Source organism: Procambarus clarkii, chromosome 63, assembly GCF_040958095.1.
Source record: "Procambarus clarkii isolate CNS0578487 chromosome 63, FALCON_Pclarkii_2.0, whole genome shotgun sequence".
Taxonomy (NCBI): domain Eukaryota; kingdom Metazoa; phylum Arthropoda; class Malacostraca; order Decapoda; family Cambaridae; genus Procambarus; species Procambarus clarkii.
Genome location: NC_091212.1, coordinates 29255710 through 29281996, shown reverse-complemented (window position 1 = coordinate 29281996; position 26287 = coordinate 29255710). Strand labels below are relative to the sequence as shown.

At 49.6% G+C, this 26287-nt stretch overlaps 7 protein-coding genes across 7 annotated transcripts; 1 reads left to right on the top strand and 6 right to left on the bottom strand.

Moving 5' to 3' along the window:
• Positions 1–11105: 11105 nt before the first annotated feature.
• On the bottom strand, positions 11106–11549 carry LOC138354597 (putative uncharacterized protein FLJ45035). Its single transcript, XM_069308972.1, has one exon. The coding sequence runs from the start codon at positions 11547–11549 to the stop codon at positions 11106–11108; it is 444 nt and encodes a 147-aa protein (XP_069165073.1).
• A 36-nt stretch (positions 11550–11585) lies between these two features.
• On the bottom strand, positions 11586–11999 carry LOC138354596 (putative uncharacterized protein FLJ45035). Its single transcript, XM_069308971.1, has one exon. The coding sequence runs from the start codon at positions 11997–11999 to the stop codon at positions 11586–11588; it is 414 nt and encodes a 137-aa protein (XP_069165072.1).
• Positions 12000–12335: 336 nt separating this feature from the next.
• On the bottom strand, positions 12336–12989 carry LOC138354595 (putative uncharacterized protein FLJ45035). Its single transcript, XM_069308970.1, has one exon. The coding sequence runs from the start codon at positions 12987–12989 to the stop codon at positions 12336–12338; it is 654 nt and encodes a 217-aa protein (XP_069165071.1).
• Positions 12990–13025: 36 nt separating this feature from the next.
• LOC138354594 (putative uncharacterized protein FLJ45035) lies at positions 13026–13385 on the bottom strand. Its single transcript, XM_069308969.1, has one exon. The coding sequence runs from the start codon at positions 13383–13385 to the stop codon at positions 13026–13028; it is 360 nt and encodes a 119-aa protein (XP_069165070.1).
• A 60-nt stretch (positions 13386–13445) lies between these two features.
• LOC138354593 (putative uncharacterized protein FLJ45035) lies at positions 13446–14138 on the bottom strand. The gene has a single exon (XM_069308968.1). The coding sequence runs from the start codon at positions 14136–14138 to the stop codon at positions 13446–13448; it is 693 nt and encodes a 230-aa protein (XP_069165069.1).
• Positions 14139–16277: 2139 nt separating this feature from the next.
• Positions 16278–16691, bottom strand: LOC138354592 (putative uncharacterized protein FLJ45035). The gene has a single exon (XM_069308967.1). It carries the CDS (start codon positions 16689–16691, stop codon positions 16278–16280), a length of 414 nt encoding a protein of 137 aa, XP_069165068.1.
• Positions 16692–24604: 7913 nt separating this feature from the next.
• Positions 24605–26191, top strand: LOC138354591 (E3 ubiquitin-protein ligase RNF12-B-like). Its single transcript, XM_069308966.1, has 2 exons — positions 24605–24982; positions 26018–26191. Exons 1-2 carry the CDS (start codon positions 24605–24607, stop codon positions 26189–26191), a joined length of 552 nt encoding a protein of 183 aa, XP_069165067.1.
• Positions 26192–26287: the final 96 nt, after the last annotated feature.

The following is a 26287-nucleotide window of genomic DNA, read 5'->3' as shown; positions in this document are numbered from 1 at the left end:
GCCGGTTTCAACATACAAGCTGAGGGCGGGAGTCGAACGAAAGGCACCAGAGCTGAGGGGCAACCCAGTATGGTGTAGAGCACCAAGACGGCAAAGAGTGGGAGAAGCAGACGAGTAAGCAGGGCAACCATAATCGAGTTTAGACATAAGTAGAGAGGAATGTAAAGAGAGGAGCGTTGACCAATCAGCTCCCCAAGAAGTATGGGACAAAACCTTAAGGAGGTTAAGGGCCTTAATATTATTAGAGCATTCAACTCGGAGGTAAGAGATATGGGGCGACCAAGACAAACGAGTGTCAAAGATTAACCCCAAAAGCTTAGCAGAATCTTTGTACACAAGGGGTGACCATAAAGTGGCAAAGAGGGACGAAGAACTACTTACGTTCAAGTAAAAGTCATGAAGCAAGTCTTAGTTGTAGAGAACTTACAGCCATGATTGGTGGCCCAAGACGACGGCATCAGTCGCAAGTTGAAGTCGTCGTTGAAGGAGAGTCTTTTCGACAACAAAGGGTAAGATTATCAACATAGAGTGCTGAGAAGAGGTCAGAGGGAAGGAAGGAAAGAAGACCATTGAGGGCAACCAGTAAAAGAGTAGTGCTCAGAACACTACCTTGGGGTACACCTTCGTATTTCCGAAAAGAGACAGAGAGAGTGGTACCAAGCCTCACTCTACAGGAACGACTAAAAAGGAAGCTTTGGAGGAAGAGAGGGAGATTACTTCAATTACCTTGAAGGCCAAAAGAACGAAGTTGGGACAGAATATGGTATCTCCAGGTGGAGTCATATGCTTTTTCTAGGTAAAAAAGGACAGCAACAACGGAGGTCTTCGCAGCAAAAGCAGTACGAATATAGACCTCCAAGTTCATCAAAACATCAGTAGTGCTGCGGCACTTGCAAAAACCAAATTGAGAAGAAGAGAGGTGGTGATAGTGCTCTAAGAACCACATCAGATGGACATTGACTATACGTTCAAAGAGTTTGCAAACGTAACTTATGAGTGCAATAGGGTGGAAGTCCTTAGGGGATGTCCCCAGAAACCCTGGTTTCCGAATAAGGATTACAACCACATCGAGCCAACCCTCGGGGACTGACGACTCCCAGACCTGGTTATACAGATTCAGTAAATACTGAGACACGCATGGAGGGAGATGACGAAGCATAACATAATGAATGTCATCTGATCCCGCTGCCGTAGAACTGCAGAGGGCCAGAGCAGATTGAAGTTCAGAGAGAGAGAGAAGAGATCATTATAGGGAAGTCGGAGATGAGTCCGGAAATCTAAGGGATGAGAGTCAAGGACGGGGTTACAAAGAAGGAAGGTGAGAACCGGTGCTAACAGCCGAAAAGTGGAAACCTAGTTCGGTCGTGACAGTCACTGGATCCGCCACAAGAGTACCACGGAGGTATAGGACCGGCGAGACATCTGGAACAAACTTACCCGCTATCATGCGGATTTTGTTCCAGATCTGCGGTAGAGGAGTATTGGACATAATGATGGAGATATAAGATTTCCAACTCTCACGTTTAGCTGTAAGGATGGTCCTACGGGCCACCGTACTTGTCTTCCGAAACAAAATAAAGAATCAGCTGTCTGCTGGCGTCGGTATTTCTTTTAGACTGCACGCTGTAAGGACAGCTCACGCACAGTCCGCTGTGCTTGAGCTGTCTGATAGTTTTGAGGTAAACTATTATACTTTAACATACATTGTTCTTTACTCCTACCTTACACGCAGAAATCACAACAGCGTGATGCATCACACGAAGAAATCTACAAGGATCGTGATGTGATGAGGGTTCGAACCTACGTCCGAGAGGATTCCAGACGCGCCTTAAGCAACTGTGCCATGACATGGTAAAAGAATGCAACCGGGAATTCTACTCACCTCACATGGATCCTGCAGTCTCTCCGAGACACAAACGAGGTGAGTAGACCTTCCGGTTGCAATTCTTTTACCATGCACAGTCGATTAAGGCACGTCGGGGATCCTCTCAGGCGTAGGTTCGAATCCTCATCACGGTCCTTGTGGATTTGTTCATTTGATGCATCACACTATTGTGATTTCTGTGTGTAATGTTAAATGTGATTCTTGTATTGTGATTTGTGGGTTTGTACTCACTGTATTAGTGCGCCCCTTGAGGGACCTGAAGCAGAGGGGTAGAAATAGCCTAAGCTACTCTATCCCTTTAAGATGTATTTTATTGTCTCAATAAACAAATTTGAACTTGAATTGAACATGATAATAATCTTAGGATATCCAAGAAATGGTATGATTGAGGTAATGATGGAATTGAATTTAGAGAGTAATGGGGATAGTTCCTGAGATAAATGTAGGTAACGAGGGGGGGGGGGAGTTAATTAGTTAATCCCTTCAGTTCAAAAGATGGTACTAAAAATCACAGGGGCTTGAAAAATTGCCGTCATGTCCCGTTTTCTATCCGTGGGTAATCCGTTAGGTTAGGTTAGGACAATTTGTACATCAGTTTAGTGCCATTGGGAACACCTGAGAGGACGGGCTGCAACTTCAAGCTGTATTAGGAGGATTAAGAAAGCAGTTAAGAATAGCAAAGGTGCCTGTTAAAAAGAGGCATCTTTGCTATTTACAACGTTCCTGATAATAGAGGAGCGTTGGAGTCATTATATAGAAGATGAGCTATGGGATGGAGGACTCTCCGTCCCACAGCTCATGTGAAGCCTCAGCCTCCTTATTGTCCCAGAACACCTTCCTCTCCGTGCTTTACAACCAAGACCAGGTTGTAAATAGTGGAGCCTCATTCACTGTAGAGGAAGTGAGTGAACAGTGAAGAACTGGTACTCACTCGTCCATTCTCACATGTGTCTCAAACCTGGGTCGTTCTCACTTGTGAGGGTACCGGGTGGGTGGTATACACTTGTGAGGGGTACCGGGTGGGTGGTATACACTTGTGAGGGGTACCGGGTGGGTGGTATACACTTGTGAGGGTACCGGGTGAGTAGTATACATTTGTGAGGGTACCGGGTATGTGGTATACACTTGTGAGGGTACCGGGTGAGTGGTATACACTTGTGAGGGTACCGGGTGAGTGGTATACACTTGTGAGGGTACCGGGTGAGTGATATACACTTGTGAGGGTACCGGGTGAGTGGTATACACTTGTGAGGGTACCGGGTGAGTGATATACACTTGTGAGGGTACCGGGTGAGTGATATACACTTGTGAGGGTACCGGGTGAGTGGTATACACTTGTGAGGGTACCTGGTGAGTGGTATACACTTGTGAGGGTACCGGGTGAGTGATATACACTTGTGAGGGTACCGGGTGAGTGGTATACACTTGTGAGGGTACCGGGTGAGTGGTATACACTTGTGAGGGGTACCGGGTGGGTGGTATACACTTGTGAGGGTACCGGGTGGGTGGTATACACTTGTGAGGGTACCGGGTGAGTGGTATACACTTGTGAGGGTACCGGGTGAGTGGTATACACTTGTGAGGGTACCGGGTGAGTGGTATACACTTGTGAGGGTACCGGGTGAGTGGTATACACTTGTGAGGGTACCGGGTGAGTGGTATACACTTGTGAGGGTACCGGGTGAGTGGTATACACTTGTGAGGGTACCGGGTGAGTGGTATACACTTGTGAGGGTACCGGGTGAGTGGTATACACTTGTGAGGGGTACCTGGTGAGTGGTATACACTTGTGAGGGTACCGGGTGGGTGGTATACACTTGTGAGGGTACCGGGTGGGTGGTATACACTTGTGAGGGTACCGGGTGAGTGGTATACACTTGTGAGGGTACCGGGTGAGTGATATACACTTGTGAGGGTACCGGGTGAGTGGTATACACTTGTGAGGGTACCGGGTGAGTGGTATACACTTGTGAGGGGTACCGGGTGGGTGGTATACACTTGTGAGGGTACCGGGTGAGTGGTATACACTTGTGAGGGTACCGGGTGAGTGGTATACACTTGTGAGGGTACCGGGTGAGTGGTATACACTTGTGAGGGTACCGGGTGAGTGGTATACACTTGTGAGGGTACCGGGTGAGTGATATACACTTGTGAGGGTACTGTAATTTGGTCATTTAACAGCCAAAACTGCCATTTTATTATTTAAACTATCACCTTGTAATAGATTTCAAAAGCACACAAGAAACACGAAGGCAGCTGTGAGGCAAGAGAGTTAACACTTCTACAAAAAACAGACGTGACGTTAATTCTTAATCTGACCTAAATTTCGCTTCAATTTTTTAACTGGTGAAAACTTCACAGAGAACAAGGCCGACTGATCAACACATGTCATGTCTGATCACAGTGGGAACTGCTCACACATTTCTGCCAGGCACCAAAAATTGGTCATTAAAGAGAGGTTATCTTGAGGTTATCTTGAGATGATTTCGGGGCTTTTAGTGTCCCCGCGGCCCGGTCCTCGACCAGGCCTCCACCCCCAGGAAGCAGCCCGTGACAGCTGACTAACACCCAGGTACCTATTTTACTGCTAGGTTACAGGGGCATAGGGTGAAAGAAACTCTGCCCATTGTTTCTCGCCGGCACCCAGGATCGAACCCGGGACCACAGGATCACAAGTCCAGCGTGCTGTCCGCTCGGCCGACCGGCTCCCTCAAGAGGTGTCAAGCCTCAGGACAAAACACTAAAAATGATTGAATATTCGTAAGTAAAATGTTCATTTTGACCTGTTGTAATTTTTGTGCAATGTATTTGTTGTTGTTGCTTAGAAGTCTATGTTGCCGTTTAATATTTAGTTCTTTTCTTTTGTTAAAATTACCACATTGATTACTTTACATTAATGAATGTGGCCAGCTGCTGAACCATTGGTATGAACATTGTATGTTTCTAAGTTTAATAAAAATATTCTGCATTTTTTGTTATTAAATGATGAATAACGATCAAATTATGATGATGAATGATGATCAATTAGTTGAACTGTGACATGACACTTGACAACACACATGTGGCCAATATGGCCCTCGGGGGACCCGCAGTTGTGGTGTGTGGCCCTCATGACAACACACATGTGGCCAATATGGCCCTCGGGGGACCCGCAGTTGTGGTGTGTGGCCCTCATGACAACACACATGTGGCCCATATGGCCCTCGGGGGACCCGCAGTTGTGGTGTGTGGCCCTCATGACAACACACATGTGGCCAATATGGCCCTCGGGGGACCCGCAGTTGTGGTGTGTGGCCCTCATGACAACACACATGTGGCCAATATGGCCCTCGGGGGACCCTCAGTTGTGGTGTGTGGCCCTCATGACAACACACATGTGGCCAATATGGCCCTCGGGGGACCCTCAGTTGTGGTGTGTGGCCCTCATGACAACACACATGTGGCCAATATGGCCCTCGGGGGACCCTCAGTTGTGGTGTGTGGCCCTCATGACAACTCACATGTGGCCCATATGGCCCTCGGGGGACCCGCAGTTGTGGTGTGTGGCCCTCATGACAACACACATGTGGCCAATATGGCCCTCGGGGGACCCTCAGTTGTGGTGTGTGGCCCTCATGACAACACACATGTGGCCAATATGGCCCTCGGGGGACCCTCAGTTGTGGTGTGTGGCCCTCATGACAACACACATGTGGCCAATATGGCCCTCGGGGGACCTCAGTTGTGGTGTGTGGCCCTCATGACAACACACATGTGGCCAATATGGCCCTCGGGGGACCCTCAGTTGCGGTGTGTGGCCCTCATGACAACACACATGTGGCCAATATGGCCCTCGGGGGACCCACAGTTGTGGTGTGTGGCCCTCATGACAACACACATGTGGCCCATATGGCCCTCGGGGGACCCTCAGTTGTGGTGTGTGGCCCTCATGACAACACACATGTGGCCAATATGGCCCTCGGGGGACCCTCAGTTGTGGTGTGTGGCCCTCATGACAACACACATGTGGCCAATATGGCCCTCGGGGGACCTCAGTTGTGGTGTGTGGCCCTCATGACAACACACATGTGGCCAATATGGCCCTCGGGGGACCCTCAGTTGTGGTGTGTGGCCCTCATGACAACACACATGTGGCCAATATGGCCCTCGGGGGACCCTCAGTTGCGGTGTGTGGCCCTCATGACAACACACATGTGGCCAATATGGCCCTCGGGGGACCCACAGTTGTGGTGTGTGGCCCTCATGACAACACAAATATGGCCCATATGGCCCTCGGGGGACCCTCAGTGTGAGGACCCTCATGCCTGCACTATACCACAAGGAACATCGACTTAGCAAAGTATGGATTAACACTTTCGTCCCAGTCCAAAATGAAATGCAGATGAGAAACCCAAGGTTTAATCAGAGATGTAAGTTAGCAAAGCAACTAAATAAAAGGACGTGGAGAAACTATAGAAACAACAGAACACTAGAGAGCAGAGAAAGATACCAGAGCGCCAGGAATGAATACGTCAGGGTGAGAAGAGAGGTAGAGAGGCAGTATGAAATGACATAGCGAGCAAGGCAAAGACTCAACCCAAACTGCTGCATAGCCACATCAGGAGGAAAACAACAGTGAAGGAACAGGTAATGAAACTGAGGATAGGGGCAGACAGATTCACTACAAACGACAAGGAAGTGTGCGAGGAATTCAATAAGAAATTCCAAGAGGTTTTCACCACAGAGCAAGAAATCCCAGAGATAAGAGAGGGAATATAAAATCAGACATCAGTAGAGGAGTTTGTGATTACCAGTGGGGAGGTGAGGAAGCATCTGCTAGACTTGGACGTGACAAAGGCTATAGGCCCGGATGGACTCACCGAGAATTCTATATGAAGGAGCAGCTCTGTGCCTGCCACTCTCCATGGTGTACAGTAAATCACTGATAACAAGTAAACTGCCAAAAGTTTGGAAGACGGCCAATGTAGTCCCAATATACAAGAAGGGTGATAGACAGGAGGCACTGAACTACAGGCCAGTGTCCCTAACTTGCATCCCATGCAAGATGATGGAGAAGATTGTGCGAAAAAAGCTAGTGGAACATCTGGAGCGGAGGAACTTTGTAACACAACATCAACATGGGTTCAGGGATGGCAAATCATGCCTGACAGGTTTAATTAAGTTCTATGACCAGGCAAAAAAAAAAATAGCCAAGAGAGAGAGAGGTGGGCAGACTGCATATTTCTGGACTGCCAGAAAGCTTCTGACACAGTACCACATAAAAGACTAGTGCACAAACTGGAGATGCAGGCAGGAGTGAAGGGAAGGTACTCTACTGGATAAGGGAGTACTTAAGCAACAGGATACAGCGAGTCACTGTGAGGGGTGAGTTTTCGGAGTGGCGAGGAGTCACCAGTGGAGTCCCACAGGGATCAGTCCTTGGACCTATATTGTTTCTGATATAGTAAATGATCTCCCAGAAGGAATAGACTCGTTCCTCTCAATGTTTGCTGATGATGCAAAATTTTGAGGAGGATCAAGACAGAGGAAGATAGTATGAGGCTACAAGATGACTTAGACAAACTGAAGTAATGTTCTAACACATGGCGTCTAAAGTTCAAGCAAAGTAAATGTAAAGTAATGAAACTAGGAGGAAACAGGAGGCCAGACACAGGATACCGAATGGCAGATGAAGTCCTTCACGAAACGGACAGAGAGAAAGATCTGGGAGTTGTTATCACGTCAAACCTGTCCCCTGAAGCCTACATCAAAAGAATAACATCAGCGGTCTATGCGAGGCTGGCTAACATCAGAACTGCTTTTTGAAACCTGTGTAGAGAATCCTTCAGAACCTTGTATACCACATACGTAAGACCAATCCTGGAGTATGCGGGTCCAGCATGGAGCCCGTACCTTGTCAAGCACAAGACGAAGCTGGAAAAAGTTCAGAGGTATACCACTAGGCTAGTCCCAGAACTAAGAGGCATGAGTTATGAGGAAAGGCTGCGTAAACTGCACCTCACGTCGCTGGAAGACAGAAGAGCTCGGGGAGACATGATCACCACATACAAAATTCTCAGGGGAATTGATTGGGTAGACAAGGATGGATTATTTAACACGGGTGGTACACGAACAATGGGACACAGGTGGAAGCTGAGTACCCAAATGAGCCACAGAGACATTAGAAAGAACTTTTTCAGTGTCAGAGTAGTTAGTAAATGAAATGTACTAGGAAATGATGTGGTGGAGGCTGACTCCATACACAGTTTCAAATGTAGATATGATAGAGCCCAGTAGGCTCAGAAATCTGTACACCAGTAGATTGACGGTTGAGAGGCGGGACCAAAGAGCCAGAGCTCAACCCCCACAAGGCGAGTACACTGGCGCTACATATCTCATAGCTGGTCTGGCATATGTGGTATACAGGCTCCTGAGTGACTCCTTCCACAAGGCTGCCTCATGCTAGCCAGCCTTGCATATGCAGCTGATAATATCCGGTTACTGTGAAAGCATTTGGTGGTTCATCCCGTAGAACTGGCTAATTTCAGAGTTTTATTATAGTGTATTCATGCTACTTTGAGGTATGAGGCATGCTAATAAAGTTAACATAAAGCTCTGAAAATTCTTCACCCTTCTGTTCATTTCCTTCACAGATAACAATAATTTTTAGCTTAGAGTATCTTAATTTTTTTGTTAAAGAGTTGTCAATTTACTAATTATTTAAATCATAAATTAGCATTGGAATGTGTAGCAGGGAAGAGGTACACGCTCTCTCGAGGACCCAAGAGAGCGCGGACTCCATCGGTGGCGGGTCCAGCGTCTCTACCTGGCACCTGCTAGGACCTGCTAACACTAAATGTCTGCCACAAAATATTCACCATAAGGGCTCCTCCTGCTGGTGGTCAACGGCTCCTACCACATGCCCCTCTCTACTACAGACACGGCCAAGGTTCCTGCTGCAGGCGGCGGCCAAGGTTCCTCCTACTTCAGGCGGCGGCCAAGGTTCCTCCTACTTCAGGCGGCGGCCAAGGTTCCTACTTCAGGCGGTGGCCAAAGTTCCTACTTCAGGCGGCGGCCAAGGTTCCTGCTGCAGGCGGCGGCCAAGGTTCCTCCTACTTCAGGCGGCGGCCAAGGTTCCTCCTACTTCAGGCGGCGGCCAAGGTTCCTCCTACTTCAGGCGGCGGCCAAGGTTCCTCCTACTTCAGGCGGCGGCCAAGGTTCCTACTTCAGGCGGCGGCCAAGGTTCCTACTTCAGGCGGCGGCCAAGGTTCCTACTTCAGGCGGTGGCCAAAGTTCCTACTTCAGGCGGCGGCCAAGGTTCCTACTTCAGGCGGCGGCCAAGGTTCCTACTTCAGGCGGCGGCCAAGGTTCCTACTTCAGGCGGCGGCCAAAGTTCCTACTTCAGGCGGCGGCCAAGGTTCCTACTTCAGGCGGCGGCCAAGGTTCCTACTTCAGGCGGCGGCCAAGGTTCCCGCAGCGGCTAGGCTTCAGCAGTGGGCGAGGCCTCGTGCCACCCGAGGCTCGGGGTATCCCGGATGTCGCGCCACTCTGCAAAAACTGGATGGGATAAAAAAAAATACAATTTTTTTCTTTGTCAATGTTACGTGAAGGTGAAGAGCCGCTGCGTGAATGTTTGTCATCTCCTTAGTGGAGAGACAATCTGCAAGTTTCTTGCAGCGAAGAGCAAGGTAAGGGAGCATCGACTCCTCTAGGTCCGCCCCTCACCCACCACCCCTTCTAATGCCCCATACCCGAGGCCTCCCCCTCACCCACCACCCCTTCCACCCCAACCCCCCCTTCACTCAGGTTCCCCCTCCCTCGTTCTCGTTGCTGGAAACCACAGAGTCAGATCAATTATACTGCACTGGATTGCACAGGATAGAACAGGATAGACTAGAACAGGCCAGAACAAAACAGGACATTATAGGCCAGGCCCAGGCCAGACCAGGACAGACCAGGACAGACCAGGACAGAGCAGGCCAGACCAGGACAGACCAGGCCAGACCAGGACAGACCAGGACAGAACAGGACAGACCAGGACAGACCAGGCCAGACCAGGACAGAACAGGACAGACCAGGCCAGACCAGGACAGACCAGGCCAGACCAGGACAGACCAGGACAGACCAGGCCAGACCAGGCCAGACCAGGACAGACCAGGCCAGATCAGGCCAGACCAGGCCAGACCAGGACACACCAGGACAGACCAGGACAGACCAGGACAGAACAGGACAGACCAGGACAGACCAGGCCAGACCAGGACAGACCAGGACAGACCAGGACAGACCAGGACAGATCAGGACAGAACAGGACAGACCAGACCAGACCAGGATAGATCAGGACAGAACAGGACAGACCAGGACAGACCAGGACAGACCAGGACAGACCAGGACAGATCAGGACAGAACAGGACAGACCAGGCCAGACCAGGATAGATCAGGACAGACCAGGCCAGACCAGGACAGACCAGGACAGACCAGGACAGATCAGGACAGAACAGGACAGACCAGGCCAGACCAGGATAGACCAGGTCAGACCAGGACAGACCAGGACAGACCAGGACAGACCAGGACAGACCAGGACAGACCAGGACAGAACAGGACAAGACAGAACAGAACAGGACAGTACAAGCCATGACATGACATGATAGAACAGCTTAAACACTTTAATCAATTGGTCTGTGAATAGCTGTTTAGGTTTACTCCTGATAAATGTAAACTCTTACATATTGTAAACAAAACGGAAAAGGCAACTTGTTGAATAAACAACAGAGATGATGAAGAAAAGTGACCTGTTGTTATTGATGTCGCTCCCAGTGACATCAATAACAACAGGTCACACAACCCTCCATAACTATCCACAACCTTCCATAACCATCCATGGTTATGGAAGGTCACAAAACCTTCCATAACTATCCACAACCTTCCATAACCATCCATGGTTATGGAAGGTCACAAAACCTTCCATAACTATCCACAACCTTCCATAACCTTCCAAAACCCTCCATAACCATCCACAACCTTCCATAACCCTTCATAACCCTCCATAACCATCCACAACCTTCCATAACCCTCCATAACCCTCCATAACCATCCACAACCTTCCATAACCCTCCACAACCCTCCACAACCTTCTATAACCCTCCATAACCATCCATAACCATCCATAACCATCCACAACCTTCCATAACCCTCCATAACCCTCCACAACCTTCCATAACCCTCCACAACCTTCCATAACCCTTCATAACCATCCATAACCATCCAAAACATTCCATAACTCTCCATAACCATCCACAACCTTCCATAACCATCCACAACCTTCCATAACCCTCCACAACCATCCACAACCTTCCATAACCTTCCATAACCCTCCATAACCATCGAATACCTTCCATAACCATCCACAACCTTCCATAACCCTCCATAACCATCCATAACCATCCATAACCTTCCACAACCATCCACAACCCTCCACAACCTTCCATAACCATCCACAACCTTCCGTAACCATCCACAACCTTTCATAACCATCCACAACCCTCCACAATCTTCCATAACCATCCACAACCTTCCATAACCATCCACAACCTTCCATAACCATCCACAACCTTCCATAACCATCCACAACCTTCCATAACCATCCAAAACCTTCCATAACTATCCATCCACAACCTTCCATAACCATCCTAAACCTTCCATAACCATCCACAACCTTTCATAATCATCCACAACCCTCCACAACCTTCCATAACCATCCAAAACCTTCCATAACCATCCACAACCCTCCATAACCTTCCATAACCATCCACAACCTTCCATAACCATCCACAACCTTCCATAACCATCCACAACCTTCCATAGCCATCCACAACCTTCCATAACCATCCAAAACCTTCCATAACCATCCACAACCTTCCATAACCCTCCACAACCTTCCATAACCATCCACAACCTTCCATAACCATCCACAACCTTCCATAACCATCCACAACCTTCCATAACCATCCACAACCTTCCATAACCATCCACAACCTTCCATAACCATCCATAACCATTCAAAACCTTCCATAACCATCCACAACCTTCCATAACCATCCAAAACCTTCCATAACCATCCACAACCTTCCATAACCATCCACAACCTTCCATAACCATCCAAAACCTTCCATATCTATCCATCCACAACCTTCCATAACCATCCAAAACCTTCTATAACTATCCATCCACAACCTTCCATAACCATCCACAACCTTCCATAACCATCCACAACCTTCCATAACCATCCACAACCTTCCATAACCATCCAAAACCTTCCATAACTATCCATCCACAACCTTCCATAACCATCCAAAACCTTCCATAACTATCCATCCACAACCTTCCATAACCATCCAAAACCTTCCATAACTATCCATCCACAACCTTCCATAACCATCCACAACCTTCCATAACCATCCACAACCTTCCATAACTATCCAAAACCTTCCATAACTATCCATCCACAACCTTCCATAACCATCCAAAACCTTCCATAACTATCCATCCACAACCTTCCATAACCATCCACAACCTTCCATAACCCTCCACAACCTTCCATAACCATCCACAACCTTCCATAGCCATCCACAACCTTCCATAACCATCCAAAACCTTCCATAACCATCCACAACCTTCCATAACCCTCCACAACCTTCCATAACCATCCACAACCTTCCATAACCATCCACAACCTTCCATAACCATCCACAACCTTCCATAACCATCCACAACCTTCCATAACCATCCATAACCATTCAAAACCTTCCATAACCATCCACAACCTTCCATAACCATCCAAAACCTTCCATAACCATCCACAACCTTCCATAACCATCCAAAACCTTCCATAACCATCCACAACCTTCCATAACCATCCACAACCTTCCATAACCATCCAAAACCTTCCATAACTATCCATCCACAACCTTCCATAACCATCCAAAACCTTCCATAACCATCCAAAACCTTCCATAACTATCCATCCACAACCTTCCATAACCATCCACAACCTTCCATAACCATCCACAACCTTCCATAACCATCCACAACCTTCCATAACCATCCAAAACCTTCCATAACTATCCATCCACAACCTTCCATAACCATCCAAAACCTTCCATAACTATCCATCCACAACCTTCCATAACCATCCAAAACCTTCCATAACTATCCATCCACAACCTTCCATAACCATCCACAACCTTCCATAACCATCCACAACCTTCCATAACCATCCAAAACCTTCCATAACTATCCATCCACAACGTTCCATAACCATCCACAACCTTCCATAACCATCCAAAACCTTCCATAACCATCCACAACCTTCCATAACCATCCAAAACCTTCCATAACCATCCACAAGCTTCCATAACCATCCAAAACCTTCCATAACCATCCAAAACCTTCCATAACCATCCACAACCTTCCATAACCATCCAAAACCTTCCATAACTATCCATCCACAACCTTCCATAACCATCCAAAACCTTCCATACCTATCCATCCACAACCTTCCATAACCATCCAAAATCTTCCATAACTATCCATCCACAACCTTCCATAACCATCCACAACCTTCCATAACCATCCACAACCTTCCATAACCATCCACAACCTTCCATAACATCCATAACCATTCAAAGCCTTCCATAACTATCCACAACCTTCCATAACCATCCACAACCTTCCATAACCATCCACAACCTTCCATAATCATCCACAACCTTCCATAATCATCCACGACCTTCCATAACCATCCACAACCTTCCATAACCATCCACAACCTTCCATAACCATCCACAACCTTCCATAACCATCCAAAACCTTCCATAACTATCCATCCACAACCTTCCATAACCATCCACAACCTTCCATATCCATCCACAACCTTCCATAACCATCCACAACCTTCCATAACCATCCAAAACCTTCCATAACTATCCAACCGCAACCTTTCATAACCATCCACAGCCTTCCATAACCATCCACAACCTTCCATAACCATCCAAAACCTTCCATAACTATCCATCCACAACCTTCCATAACCATTTACAACCTTCCATAACCATCCAAAACCTTCCATAACTATCCATCCACAACCTTCCATAACCATCCACAACCTTCCATAACCATCCACAATCCTCCATAACCCTCCACAACCGTCCATAACCATCCACAACCTTCCATAACCATCCACAATCCTCCATAACCCTCCACAACCTTCCATAACCATCCACAACCTTCCATAACCATCCACAACCTTCCATAGCCATCCACAACCCTCCACAACCTTCCATAACCTTCCACAACCATCCACAAAAGGTCACAGAACAGACACAAGTATGACAGCTACAACAAGTCAACTATTACTATCACATAAAACGGCTTCTTCAGTTGCAACCAAGAATAGATTTCGACTCTTAGTCATAGGATACTTTAATCACGGTGAAATAGACAGGGAAAGTAGACAACTTCTCAATATATGGAAGAGCAGAAATGAAAAACCTGCTTGAATCATGTGAGTGAGACATGATGGACACACACAGAGGTCGTGACGAGCCAGTCAGACTCCACCTGATACTCATTCTCACTGACTGAGATATAAAGGATCAACCCATCAGATTGGAAGCACTCTTGGGAATGAGTTATCACTATGTACTGACATTTGTTTATCTTGTTAAGTTAAATCACAGACAACACAAATGGAACAACCAGAGCCAAAATTCACTCAAAAGCAACAAAGAACCAGAACCAGAATACGCCCTGAAGCATTAACTATCAGAACCAAAATACTTAGAAAAAGGGCGAAAATGCTGTCAGGAGCCGCAGAGAACGAGACCCAGAACACACTGGGCCGACAGTACACCCGCGGCCGACAGTACACCCGCGGCCGACAATACACCCGCGGCCGACAGTACACCCGCGGCCGACAGTACACCCGCGGCCATCCAGTGTAAGAAAAAGGTGACACGAGGCAGTAGTGCTGGCCAGGTGGATACAAGGACACAACGTAATACTTCATCACCACACAAAGGAAACAAGGAAAAAACTAGTTTAGTTTACCCCAAAAAAATCTTGATTGAAAATATTCTCTCTGTCTCTCTCTCTCTCTCTCTCTCTCTCTCGCTCTCTCTCTCTCTCTCTCTCTCTCTCTCTCTCTCTCTCTCTCTCTCTCTCTCTCTCTCTCTCTCTCTCTCTCTCTCTCTCTCTCTCTCTCTCTCTCTCTCTCTCTCTCTCTCGCTCTCTCTCTCTCTCTCTCTCTCTCTCTCTCTCTCTCTCTCTCTCTCTCTCTCTCTCTCTCTCTCTCTCTCTCTCTCTCTCTCTCTCTCTCTCTCTAAAAAACCTTCCATAACTATCCACAACCTTCCATAACTATCCACAACCTTCCATAACCATCCATGGTTATGGAAGGTCACAAAACCTTCCATAACTATCCACAACCTTCCATAACCTTCCAAAACCCTCCATAACCATCCACAACCTTCCATAACCCTTCATAACCCACCATAACCATCCACAACCTTCCATAACCCTCCATAACCCTCCATAACCATCCACAACCTTCCGTAACCCTCCACAACCCTCCACAACCTTCTATAACCCTCCATAACCATCCACAACCATCCACAACCTTCCATAACCCTCCATAACCCTCCACAACCTTCCATAACCCTCCACAACCTTCCATAACCCTTCATAACCATCCATAACCATCCAAAACATTCCATAACCCTCCATAACCATCCACAACCTTCCATAACCATCCACAACCTTCCATAACCCTCCACAACCATCCACAACCTTCCATAACCTTCCATAACCCTCCATAACCATCGAATACCTTCCATAACCATCCACAACCTTCCATAACCCTCCATAACCATCCATAACCATCCAAAACCTTCCATAACCATCCACAACCCTCCACAACCTTCCATAACCATCCAAAACCTTCCACAACCATCCACAACCCTCCACAACCTTCCATAACCATCCACAACCTTCCGTAACCATCCACAACCTTTCATAACCATCCACAACCCTCTACAATCTTCCATAACCATCCACAACCTTCCATAACCATCCACAACCTTCCATAACCATCCACAACCTTCCATAACCATCCACAACCTTCCATAACCATCCAAAACCTTCCATAACTATCCATCCACAACCTTCCATAACCATCCTAAACCTTCCATAACCATCCAAAACCTTCCATAACTATCCATCCACAACCTTCCATAACCATCCACAACCTTCCATAACCATCCACAACCTTCCGTAACCATCCACAACCTTCCATAACCATCCAAAACCTTCCATAACTATCCATCCACAACCTTCCATAACCATCCAAAACCTTCCATATTTATCCATCCACAACCTTCCATAACCATCCAAAACCTTCCATAACTATCCATCCACAACCTTCCATAACCATCCACAACCTTCCATAACCATCCACAACCTTCCATAACCATCCAAAACCTTCCATAACTATCCATCCACAACCTTCCATAACCATCCACAACTTTCCATAACCATCCACAACCTTCCATAACCATCCAAAACCTTCCATAACTATCCATCCACAACGTTCCATAACCATCCACAACCTTCCATAACCATCCAAAACCTTCCATAACCATCCACAACCTTCCATAACCATCCAAAACCTTCCATAACCATCCACAACCTTCCATAACCATCCAAAACCTTCCATAACCATCCAAAACCTTCCATAACCATCCTCAACCTTCCATAACCATCCAAAACCTTCCATAACTATCCATCCACAAACTTCCATAACCATCCAAAACCTTCCATACCTATCCATCCACAACCTTCCATAACCATCCAAAATCTTCCATAACTATCCATCCACAACCTTCCATAACCATCCACAACCTTCCATAACCATCCACAACCTTCCATAACATCCATAACCATTCAAAGCCTTCCATAACTATCCACAACCTTCCATAACCATCCACAACCTTCCATAACCATCCACAACCTTCCATAATCATCCACAACCTTCCATAATCATCCACAACCTTCCATAACCATCCACAACCTTCCATAACCATCCACAACCTTCCATAACCATCCACAACCTTCCATAACCATCCAAAACCTTCCATAACTATCCATCCACAACCTTCCATAACCATCCACAACCTTCCATATCCATCCACAACCTTCCATAACCATCTACAACCTTCCATAACCATCCAAAACCTTCCATAACCATCCACAACCTTCCATAACTATCCAAAACCTTCCATAACCATCCACAACCTTCCATAACCATACAAAACCTTCCATAACCATCCAAAACCTTCCATAACCATCCACAACCTTCCATAACCATCCAAAACCTTCCATAACTATCCATCCACAACCTTCCATAACCATCCAAAACCTTCCATACCTATCCATCCACAACCTTCCATAACCATCCAATATCTTCCATAACTATCCATCCACAACCTTCCATAACCATCCACAACCTTCCATAACCATCCACAACCTTCCATAACATCCATAACCATTCAAAGCCTTCCATAACCATCCACAACCTTCCATAACCATCCACAACCTTCCATAACCATCCACAACCTTCCATAACCATCCACAACCTTCCATAATCATCCACAACCTTCCATAACCATCCACAACCTTCCATAACCATCCACAACCTTCCATAACCATCCACAACCTTCCATAACCATCCAAAACCTTCCATAACTATCCATCCACAACCTTCCATAACCATCCACAACCTTCCATATCCATCCACAACCTTCCATAACCATCCACAACCTTCCATAACCATCCAAAACCTTCCATAACTATCCAACCGCAACCTTTCATAACCATCCACAACCTTCCATAACCATCCACAACCTTCCATAACCATCCAAAACCTTCCATAACTATCCATCCACAACCTTCCATAACCATCCACAACCTTCCATAACCATCCACAACCTTCCATAACCATCCAAAACCTTCCATAACTATCCATCCACAACCTTCCATAACCATCCACAACCTTCCATAACCATCCACAATCCTCCATAACCCTCCACAACCGTCCATAACCATCCACAACCTTCCATAACCATCCACAATCCTCCATAACCCTCCACAACCTTCCATAACCATCCACAACCTTCGATAACCATCCACAACCTTCCATAGCCATCCACAACCCTCCACAACCTTCCATAACCTTCCACAACCATCCACAAAAGGTCACAGAACAGACACAAGTATGACAGCTACAACAAGTCAACTATTACTATCACATAAAACGGCTTCTTCAGTTGCAACCAAGAATAGATTTCGATTCTTAGTCATAGGATACTTTAATCACGGTGAAATAGACAGGGAAAGTAGACAACTTCTCAATATATGGAAGAGCAGAAATGAAAAACCTGCTTGAGTCATGTGAGTGAGACATGATGGATACACACACAGGTCGTGACGAGAATGAGTATCAGACTCCACCTGATACTCATTCTCACTGACTGAGATATAAAGGATCAACCCATCAGATTGGAAGCACTCTTGGGAATGAGTTATCACTATGTACTGACATTTGTTTATCTTGTTAAGTTAAATCACAGACAACACAAATGGAACAACCAGAGCCAAAATTCACTCAAAAGCAACAAAGAACCAGAACCAGAATACGCCCTGAAGCATTAACTATCAGAACCAAAATACTTAGAAAAAGGGCGAAAATGCTGTCAGGAGCCGCAGAGAACGAGACCCAGAACACACTGGGCCGACAGTACACCCGCGGCCGACAGTACACCCGCGGCCGACAATACACCCGCGGCCGACAGTGCACCCGCGGCCGACAGTACACCCGCGGCCATCCAGTGTAAGAAAAAGGTGACACGAGGCAGTAGTGCTGGCCAGGTGGATACAAGGACACAACGTAATACTTCATCACCACACAAAGGAAACAAGGAAAAAACTAGTTTAGTTTACCCCCAAAAAATCTTGATTGAAAATATTCTCTCTGTCTCTCTCTCTCTCTCTCTCTCTCGCTCTCTCTCTCTCTCTCTCTCTCTCTCTCTCTCTCTCTCTCTCTCTCTCTCTCTCTCTCTCTCTCTCTCTCTCTCTCTCTCTCTCTCTCTCTCTCTCTCTCTCTCTCTCTCTCTCTCTCTCTCTCTCTCTCTCTCTCTCTCTCTTTCTCTCACTTTCTCTCTCTCTCTCTCTCTCTCTCTCTCTCTCTCTCTCTCTCTCTCTCTCTCTCTCTCTCTCTCTCTCTCTCTCTCTCTCTCTCTCTCTCTCTCTCTCTCACTTTCTCTCTCTCACACACACACACTCTCTCTCTCTCTCTCTCTCTCTCTCTCCCTCTTTCTCTCTCTCAAGTTACTATTCTAATAACTAATATATATTGTAAAGTAACAAAGATCACTGAGAGAAAGAACTCCGTCCCGTGCTGCCTCTAATCCTGGTAGCAAAAGAAGCATTACTCAATAGACAACTGAATTACTAGAATAATGAATTACTAGACAGATTCATTGTCTTCGACATGTAGGACTGGCATACCGCACAGGGAGTTGAGGGGAATGTGAGAACTTGTCTCAGGAATACCATGGTACGCATAATTTAGAGGGAAGACGCGAGAAGATATGAGGACATCACACAGAAGACGAAACACAAATGCCAGGAAGCAGTCAACATGTCAGTTTCTGTTCAACAAGAACACAATGAAAGACTGTAATGGTTCAGTCCCCGTGGCGCACTGGTAAGATACTAGCCCCATGCTTCACGAGCGGTTTGGCCTGGCCTCGTATCCTGGCCGGGGAGGACTGATTAGGAGCCAATCTGGATTGTACCTGCATGGGGTTCTGAGAGTTCTTCTACTCCCCCAAGCCCGGCCCGAGGCCAGGCTTGACTTGCGAGAGTTTGGTCCACCAGACTGTTGCTTGGAGCGGCCCGCAGGCCCACATACCCACCACAGCCTGGTTGGTCCAGCACTTCTTGAAGTAAATTATCTAGTTTTCTCTTCATCTTTTGAAGATGTCCACGGTTGTTCCGGCAATATTTCTTATGCTCGCTGGGAGGGTGTTGAACAACCGCGGACCTCTGATGTTTATACAGTGTTCTCTGATTGTGCCTATGGCACCTCTGCTCTTCACTGGTTCTATTCTACATTTTCTTCCATATCGTTCACTCCAGTACGTTGTTATTTTACTGTGTAGATTTGGTACTTGGCCTTCTAGTATTTTCCGTGTGTATATTATTTGGTATCTCTCTCGTCTCCTTTCTAGGGTGGTGGTGGTGGTGGTTGTACATTTAGAGAGCTTTGAGACGATCCCAATAATTAAGGTGTTTTATCTCGTCTATGTATGCCGTAAATGTTTTCTGTATTCCCTCTATTTCAGCACTCTCTCCTGCTCTGAAGGGGAAAGTGAGTACTGAGCAGTACTCAAGACGGGACAGCACAAGTGACTTGAAGAGTACAACCATTGTGATGGGATCCCTGGATTTGAAGGTTCTCGTAATCCATCCAATCATTTTTCTGGCTGACGCGATATTTGCTTGGTTATGCTCCCTAAACGTTAGATCGTCAGACATCATTATTCTCAAATCCTTTACATGCTGTTTTCCTTCTATGGGCAGATTTGGTTGTGTTTTGTACTCTGTGTTATATTTAAAGTCCTCAATTTTACGGTACCTGAGTACCTGGAATTTTCAATGCTAATCATCATGTTATTTTCTTCTGCCCAGTCGAAAACTTTATTAATACTGTACCTGCATATATTTTGTCAATGTCTTCAGCAGAGGTAATTTTCATGCTGATTTTTGTGTCATCTGAAAAGGATGATACGAAGCTGTGACTTGTATTTTTGTCTATATCTGATATGAGAATAGGGAAAAGCAGTGGTGCAAGGACTGTACCCTGAGGTACAGAACTTTTAACCGGACTCGATTTTATTTGGTTGACTGTTACTCTTTGTGTTCTGTTTGAAAGAAAATTTAATATCCAGCGTCCTACTTTACCTGTTATTCCCATTGAATTCATTTTGTGTGCTATCACTCCATGATCACATTTACCAAATGCCTTTGCGAAGTCCGTGTATACCACATCTGCATTTTGTTTTTCTTCTAATGCCTTAGTGATTTTGTCGTAGTGGTCAAGTAGTTATAAGTGGCATGTTCTTCCCGCTCTAAATCCATGTTGGTCTAGGTTGTGGAGGTCATTAGTCTCCATTAATTAAACTGATGACCTGGCTCCTGATCACTCTATCAAAATTTGTTAGTATGTAGGACGTAAGTGCAACTGGTCTATAATTCTTAACCAATGCTTCGCTCCCTTCCTTGTGTAGAGGAGCTATGTCTGCTGATTTAAGCGCATCTGGTATATGCGCTTAAATAATAAGGAAAATAATATTTCGAAAATAATCAATGAGTTTGGTGTCCAACCTCTTCCTCCTCACTACAATGAGTGCCTCTGCTTACTGACACTTTGCATTTTTTTATAAATATTGAATTCCACGAGTCTGGACCCGGGGCTGAGTGCATGGGCATGTTGTCATTTTCTCTTTCAAAATCTGCCACGCTCGTGTTGATATCAGTTATATTTTCATGGGTTTGGATATCATGCATAAGAAGTTGTCCGGATCTTATACTTTCATGCTGTTTATTGGGGTGCTAAACATGTCCTCATACTGATTTTTTTTTTTTTTTAGGATTTCACTAATTTCTTTGTCATCCTCAGTGTATGAACCTTCACTTGTACGAATAGGTCCAATACTGGCAGTGGTTTTTGCTTTTGATTTCCCATATGTGAAGAAATATTTTGTTTTTCTGTATCTCTTGTGCTACTTTCTGTTCTAGTTGCATTTCTTCAGGTCTGATATGAATGCTTCAGTCTCTGCTAAGTATCCTTAACTGCAGCCTCTGTTCACCCAGCAGTGAATGGGTACCTGGTTGTAAAGCAATTTGGCGGGTCATATTCCAGGGAAAATTAGGATTAAGAACCTGCCCGGAACACTATGCGTGCTACTGGCTGTACAAGAAGGTCAGAAAAAAATGGTGAGTGCAAAGAAGCGAGATACACAAGCGCGAGGAAATGAAAAACCATGCAAAATACGCAGTGAAATGAATAGGGCAGATGGCGATAGTCTCTAGCACGGGTGGAGACCAAGCAGTACAGGAACCAGTCAATACATGGACTGTAATAACAAGTTGTTATGCAAAGTTCCATACGCAGCTTTAGATGTACACACAACGGAGCCCAATATGTTCTACAACCTCTACCTTCCTTGTGTAGCCTCTGGGGGTCACGGGCCTCGCGACCTGCTCTCCCACCACACCTGGAGGCCTGGTTCATGCACCCGGCCTCCGACCTCTGACGCTCCCGAAGTTGACCAGTCCGGTTGATCGTCTGGTCAACCAGGCTGTTAGACGCGGCTGTTCGCAGCCTGAAGCATGAATCACAGCCTGCTTGAACAGGTAGTCTTTGGAGGTGTTTGTCGAGGTCTTTCTTGGCCAGTTATGCTCCTTACGTGTAGCGGGAGAGTGATGGTGGTTTTGGGCCCTTGATGTTAATAGAGTTCTCCCTCAGCGTACCTATAGCAACCTACACCAGTTGACCGAAGGTTCAGAGGCGGGATCAGGAGCTGTAACTCAACCCCCGCAGCACAACCTGGTGTGTCTTACCTCACCTTCCTCCTCAGGAGACAGGCGCCGTGACAAAACAGCCAGCGATATTTTTCTCCAGTAAAGAAGTGATGCGAAAAACCTTGACTCCTGGAAGGTGGAGAAAAACATCCGTGTTTCTTGAGTAAGACTTTTTCATAAACGATTTCACAAGGTGCAATGTCATGTGGAGGCGGGTGTTAGTGCCCCAGCCGGTGTTGGTGCCCCAGCCTGTGTTGGTGCCCCAGCCGGTGTTGGTGCCCCAGCCGGTATTGGTGCCCCAGCCGGTGTTGGTGCCCCAGCCGGGGTTGGTGCCCCAGCCGGGGTTGGTGCCCCAGCCGGGGTTGGTGCCCCAGCCGGTGTTGGTGCCCCAGCCGGCCGGTGTCGGTGCCCCAGCCGGGGTTGGTGCCCCAGCCGGTGTTGGTGCCCTAGCGGGTGTTAGTGCCCCAGCCGGTGTTGGTGCCCCAGCGGGTGTTAGTGCCCCAGCCGGTGTTGGTGCCCCAGCGGGTGTTGGTGCCCCAGCGGGTGTTAGTGCCCCAGCCGGTGTTGGTGCCCTAGCGGGTGTTAGTGCCCCAGCCGGTGTTGGTGCCCTAGCGGGTGATAGTGCCCCAGCCGGTGTTGGTGCCCCAGCGGGTGTTGGTGCCCCAGCGGGTGTTAGTGCCCCAGCCGGTGTTGGTGCCCTAGCGGGTGTTAGTGCCCCAGCCGGTGTTGGTGCCCTAGCGGGTGTTAGTGCCCCAGCCGGTGTTAGTGCCCCAGCGGGTGTTAGTGCCCCAGCCGGTGTTGGTGCCCCAGCGGGTGTTGGTGCCCCAGCGGGTGTTAGTGCCCCAGCCGGTGTTGGTGCCCCAGCGGGTGTTGGTGCCCCAGCCGGTGTTAGTGCCCCAGCCGGTGTTGGTGCCCCAGCCAGTGGTGGTGCCCCAGCCGGTGTTGGTGCCCCAGCCGGTGTTGGTGCCCCAGCCGGTGTTGGTGCCCCAGCCGGTGTTGGTGCCCCAGCCAGGGTTGGTGCCCCAGCCGGTGTTGGTGCCCCAGCCGGTGTTGGTGCCCCAGCCGGTGTTGGTGCCCTAGCGGGTGTTAGTGCCCCAGCCGGTGTTGGTGCCCCAGCGGGTGTTGGTGCCCCAGCCGGTGTTGGTGTCCCAGCCGGTGTTAGTGCCCCAGCCGGTGTTGGTGCCAAAGCCGGTGTTGGTGCCCCAGCGGGTGTTAGTGCCCCAGCCGGTGTTGGTGCCCCAGCGGGTGTTGGTGCCCCAGCCGGTGTTGGTGCCCCAGCCGGTGTTGGTGCCCCAGCCGGTGTTGGTGCCCCAGCCGGTGTTGGTGCCCCAGCCGGTGTTGGTGCCCCAGCTGGTGTTGGTGCCCCAGCCAGGGTTGGTGCCCCAGCCGGTGTTGGTGACCCAGCAGGTGTTGGTGCCCCAGCCGGTGTTGGTGCCCCAGCGGGTGTTAGTGCCCCAGCCGGTGTTGGTGCCCCAGCGGGTGTTGTTGCCCCAGCCGGTGTTGGTGTCCCAGCCGGTGTTAGTGCCCCAGCCGGTGTTGGTGCCCCAGCCGGTGTTAGTGCCCCAGCCGGTGTTGGTGCCCCAGCGGGTGTTGGTGCCCCAGCCGGTGTTGGTGCCCCAGCCGGTGTTGGTGCCCCAGCGGGTGTTAGTGCCACAGCCGGTGTTGGTGCCCCAGCGGGTGTTGGTGCCCAAGCCGGTGTTAGTGCCCCAGCCGATGTTAGTGCCCCAGCCGGGGTTGGTGCCCAAGCCGGTGTTGGTGCCCCAGCCGGTGTTAGTGCCCCAGCCGGTGTTGGTGCCCCAGCCGGGGTTGGTGCCCCAGCCGGTGTTGGTGCCCCAGCCGGTGTTAGTGCCCCAGCCGGTGTTAGTGCCCCAGCCGGGGTTGGTGCCCCAGCCGGTGTTGGTGCCCCAGCCGGTGTTGGTGCCCCAGCCGGTGTTGGTGCCCCAGCCGGTGTTAGTGCCCCAGCCGGTGTTAGTGCCCCAGCCGGGGTTGGTGCCCCAGCCAGTGTTGGTGCCCCAGCCGCTGTTAGTGCCCCAGCCGGTTTTGATGCCCCAGCCGGTGTTAGTGCCCCAGCCGGTGTTGGAGCCCCAGCCGGTGTTAGTGCCCCAGCCGGTGTTGGTGCCCCAGCCGGTGTTAGTGCCCCAGCCGGTGTTAGTGCCCCAGCCGGTGTTGGTGCCCCAGCCGGGGCTGGTGCCCCATCCGGTGTTGGTGCCCCAGCCGGTGTTAGTGCCCCAGCCGGTGTTGGTGCCCCAGCCGGTGTTAGTGCCCCAGCGGGTGTTGGTGCCCCAGCCGGTGTTGGTGCCCCATCCGGGGCTGGTGCCCCATCCGGTGTTGGTGCCCCAGCCGGTTTTGATGCCCCAGCCGGTGTTAGTGCCCGAGCCGGTGTTGGTGCCCCAGCCGGTGTTAGTGCCCCAGCAGGTGTTGGTGCCCCAGCCGGGGTTGGTGCCCCAGCCAGTGTTGGTGCCCCAGCAGGTGTTGGTGCCCCAGCCGGTGTTGGTGCCCCAGCCGGGGTTGGTGCCCCAGCCGGTGTTGGTGCCCCAGCCGGGGTTGGTGCCCCAGCCAGGGTTGGTGCCCCAGCCGGGGTTGGTGCCCCAGCGGGGGTTAGTGCACCAGCCGGGGTTGGTGCCCCAGCCGGTGTTGTGCCCCAGCGGGTGTTAGTGCCCCAGCCGGGGTTGGTGCCCCAGCCGGGGTTGGTGCCCCAGCCAATGTTGGTGCCCCAGCCGGGGTTGGTGCCCCAGCCGGGGTTGGTGCCCCAGCCGGGGTTGGTGCCCCAGCGGGGGTTGGTGCCCCAGCGAGGGTTAGTGCCCCAGCGGGGGTTGGTGCCCCAGCGGGAGTTCTTGCCCCAGCGGGCGTTGGTGCCCCTGCGAGGGTTGGTGCCCCAGCGGGTGTTGGTGCCCCAGCGAGGGTTGGTGCCCCAGCGAGAGTTGGTGCCCCAGCGGGGGTTCGTGCCCCAGCGAGGGTTGGTGCCCCAGCGGGGGTTGGTGCCCCCAGTGGGTGTTGGTGCCCTAGCCGGTGTTGGTGCCCCAGCCTGTCTTGGTGCACCAGCCGGTGTTGGTGCCCCAGCCGGTGTTGGTGCCCCAGCAGGGGTTGGTGCCCCAGCTGGTGTTGGTGCCCCAGCCTGTCTTGGTGCACCAGCCGGTGTTGGTGCCCCAGCCGGTGTTGGTGCCCCAGCAGGGGTTGGTGCCCCAGCTGGTGTTGGTGCCCCAGCAGGGGTTGGTGCCCTAGCCGGGATTGGTGCCCCAGTGAGGGTTGGTGCCCCAGCAGGGGTTGGTGCCCAAGCAGGGGTTGGTGCCCCAGCCGGTGTTGGTGCCCCAGTGAGGGTTGGTGCCCCAGCAGGGGTTGGTGCCCCAGCAGGGGTTGGTGCCCCAGCGGGTGTTAGTGCCCTAGCCGGGGTTGGTGCCCCAGCGGGTGTTGGTGCCCCAGCGGGTGTTAGTGCCCCAGCGGGTGTTGGTGCCCCAGCGGGTGTTAGTATCCCAGCGGGTGTTGGTGCCCCAGCGGGTGTTAGTACCCCAGCGGGTGTTAGTGCCCCAGCCGGTGTTGGGGCCCCAGCCGGTGTTGGGGCCCAAGCCGGTGTTGGTGCCCCAGCGGGTGTTAATGCCCCAGCGAGGATTGGTTCCCCTTAGCGGGTGTTAGTGCCCCAGCGGGTGTTGGTGCCCCAGCCGGTGTTGGGACCCCAGCCGGTGTTGGTGCCCCAGCCGGTGTTGGTGCCCCAGCTGGTGTTGGTGCCCC

Bases quoted from the DNA above. Each gene is read 5' to 3' on its own strand.
- LOC138354597 (XM_069308972.1), bottom strand. From the start codon at position 11,549: ATGGTTATGGAAGGTTGTGGATGGATAGTTATGGAAGGTTTTGGATGG.
- LOC138354596 (XM_069308971.1), bottom strand. From the start codon at position 11,999: ATGGTTATGGAAGGTTGTGGATGGTTATGGAAGGTTTTGGATGGTTAT.
- LOC138354595 (XM_069308970.1), bottom strand. From the start codon at position 12,989: ATGGATAGTTATGGAAGGTTTTGGATGGTTATGGAAGGTTGTGGATGG.
- LOC138354594 (XM_069308969.1), bottom strand. From the start codon at position 13,385: ATGGTTATGGAAGGTTGTGGATGGATAGTTATGGAAGGTTTTGGATGG.
- LOC138354593 (XM_069308968.1), bottom strand. From the start codon at position 14,138: ATGGTTATGGAAGGTTGTGGAGGGTTATGGAGGATTGTGGATGGTTAT.
- LOC138354592 (XM_069308967.1), bottom strand. From the start codon at position 16,691: ATGGAAGGTTTTGGATGGTTATGGAAGGTTGAGGATGGTTATGGAAGG.
- LOC138354591 (XM_069308966.1), top strand. From the start codon at position 24,605: ATGCCCCAGCCGGTGTTAGTGCCCCAGCCGGTGTTGGAGCCCCAGCCG. The intron at 24,983-26,017 runs GTGCCCCAGCCG...TTGGTGCCCCAG, and splicing joins TAGTGCCCCAGCAGGTGTTG to CGGGTGTTAGTATCCCAGCG.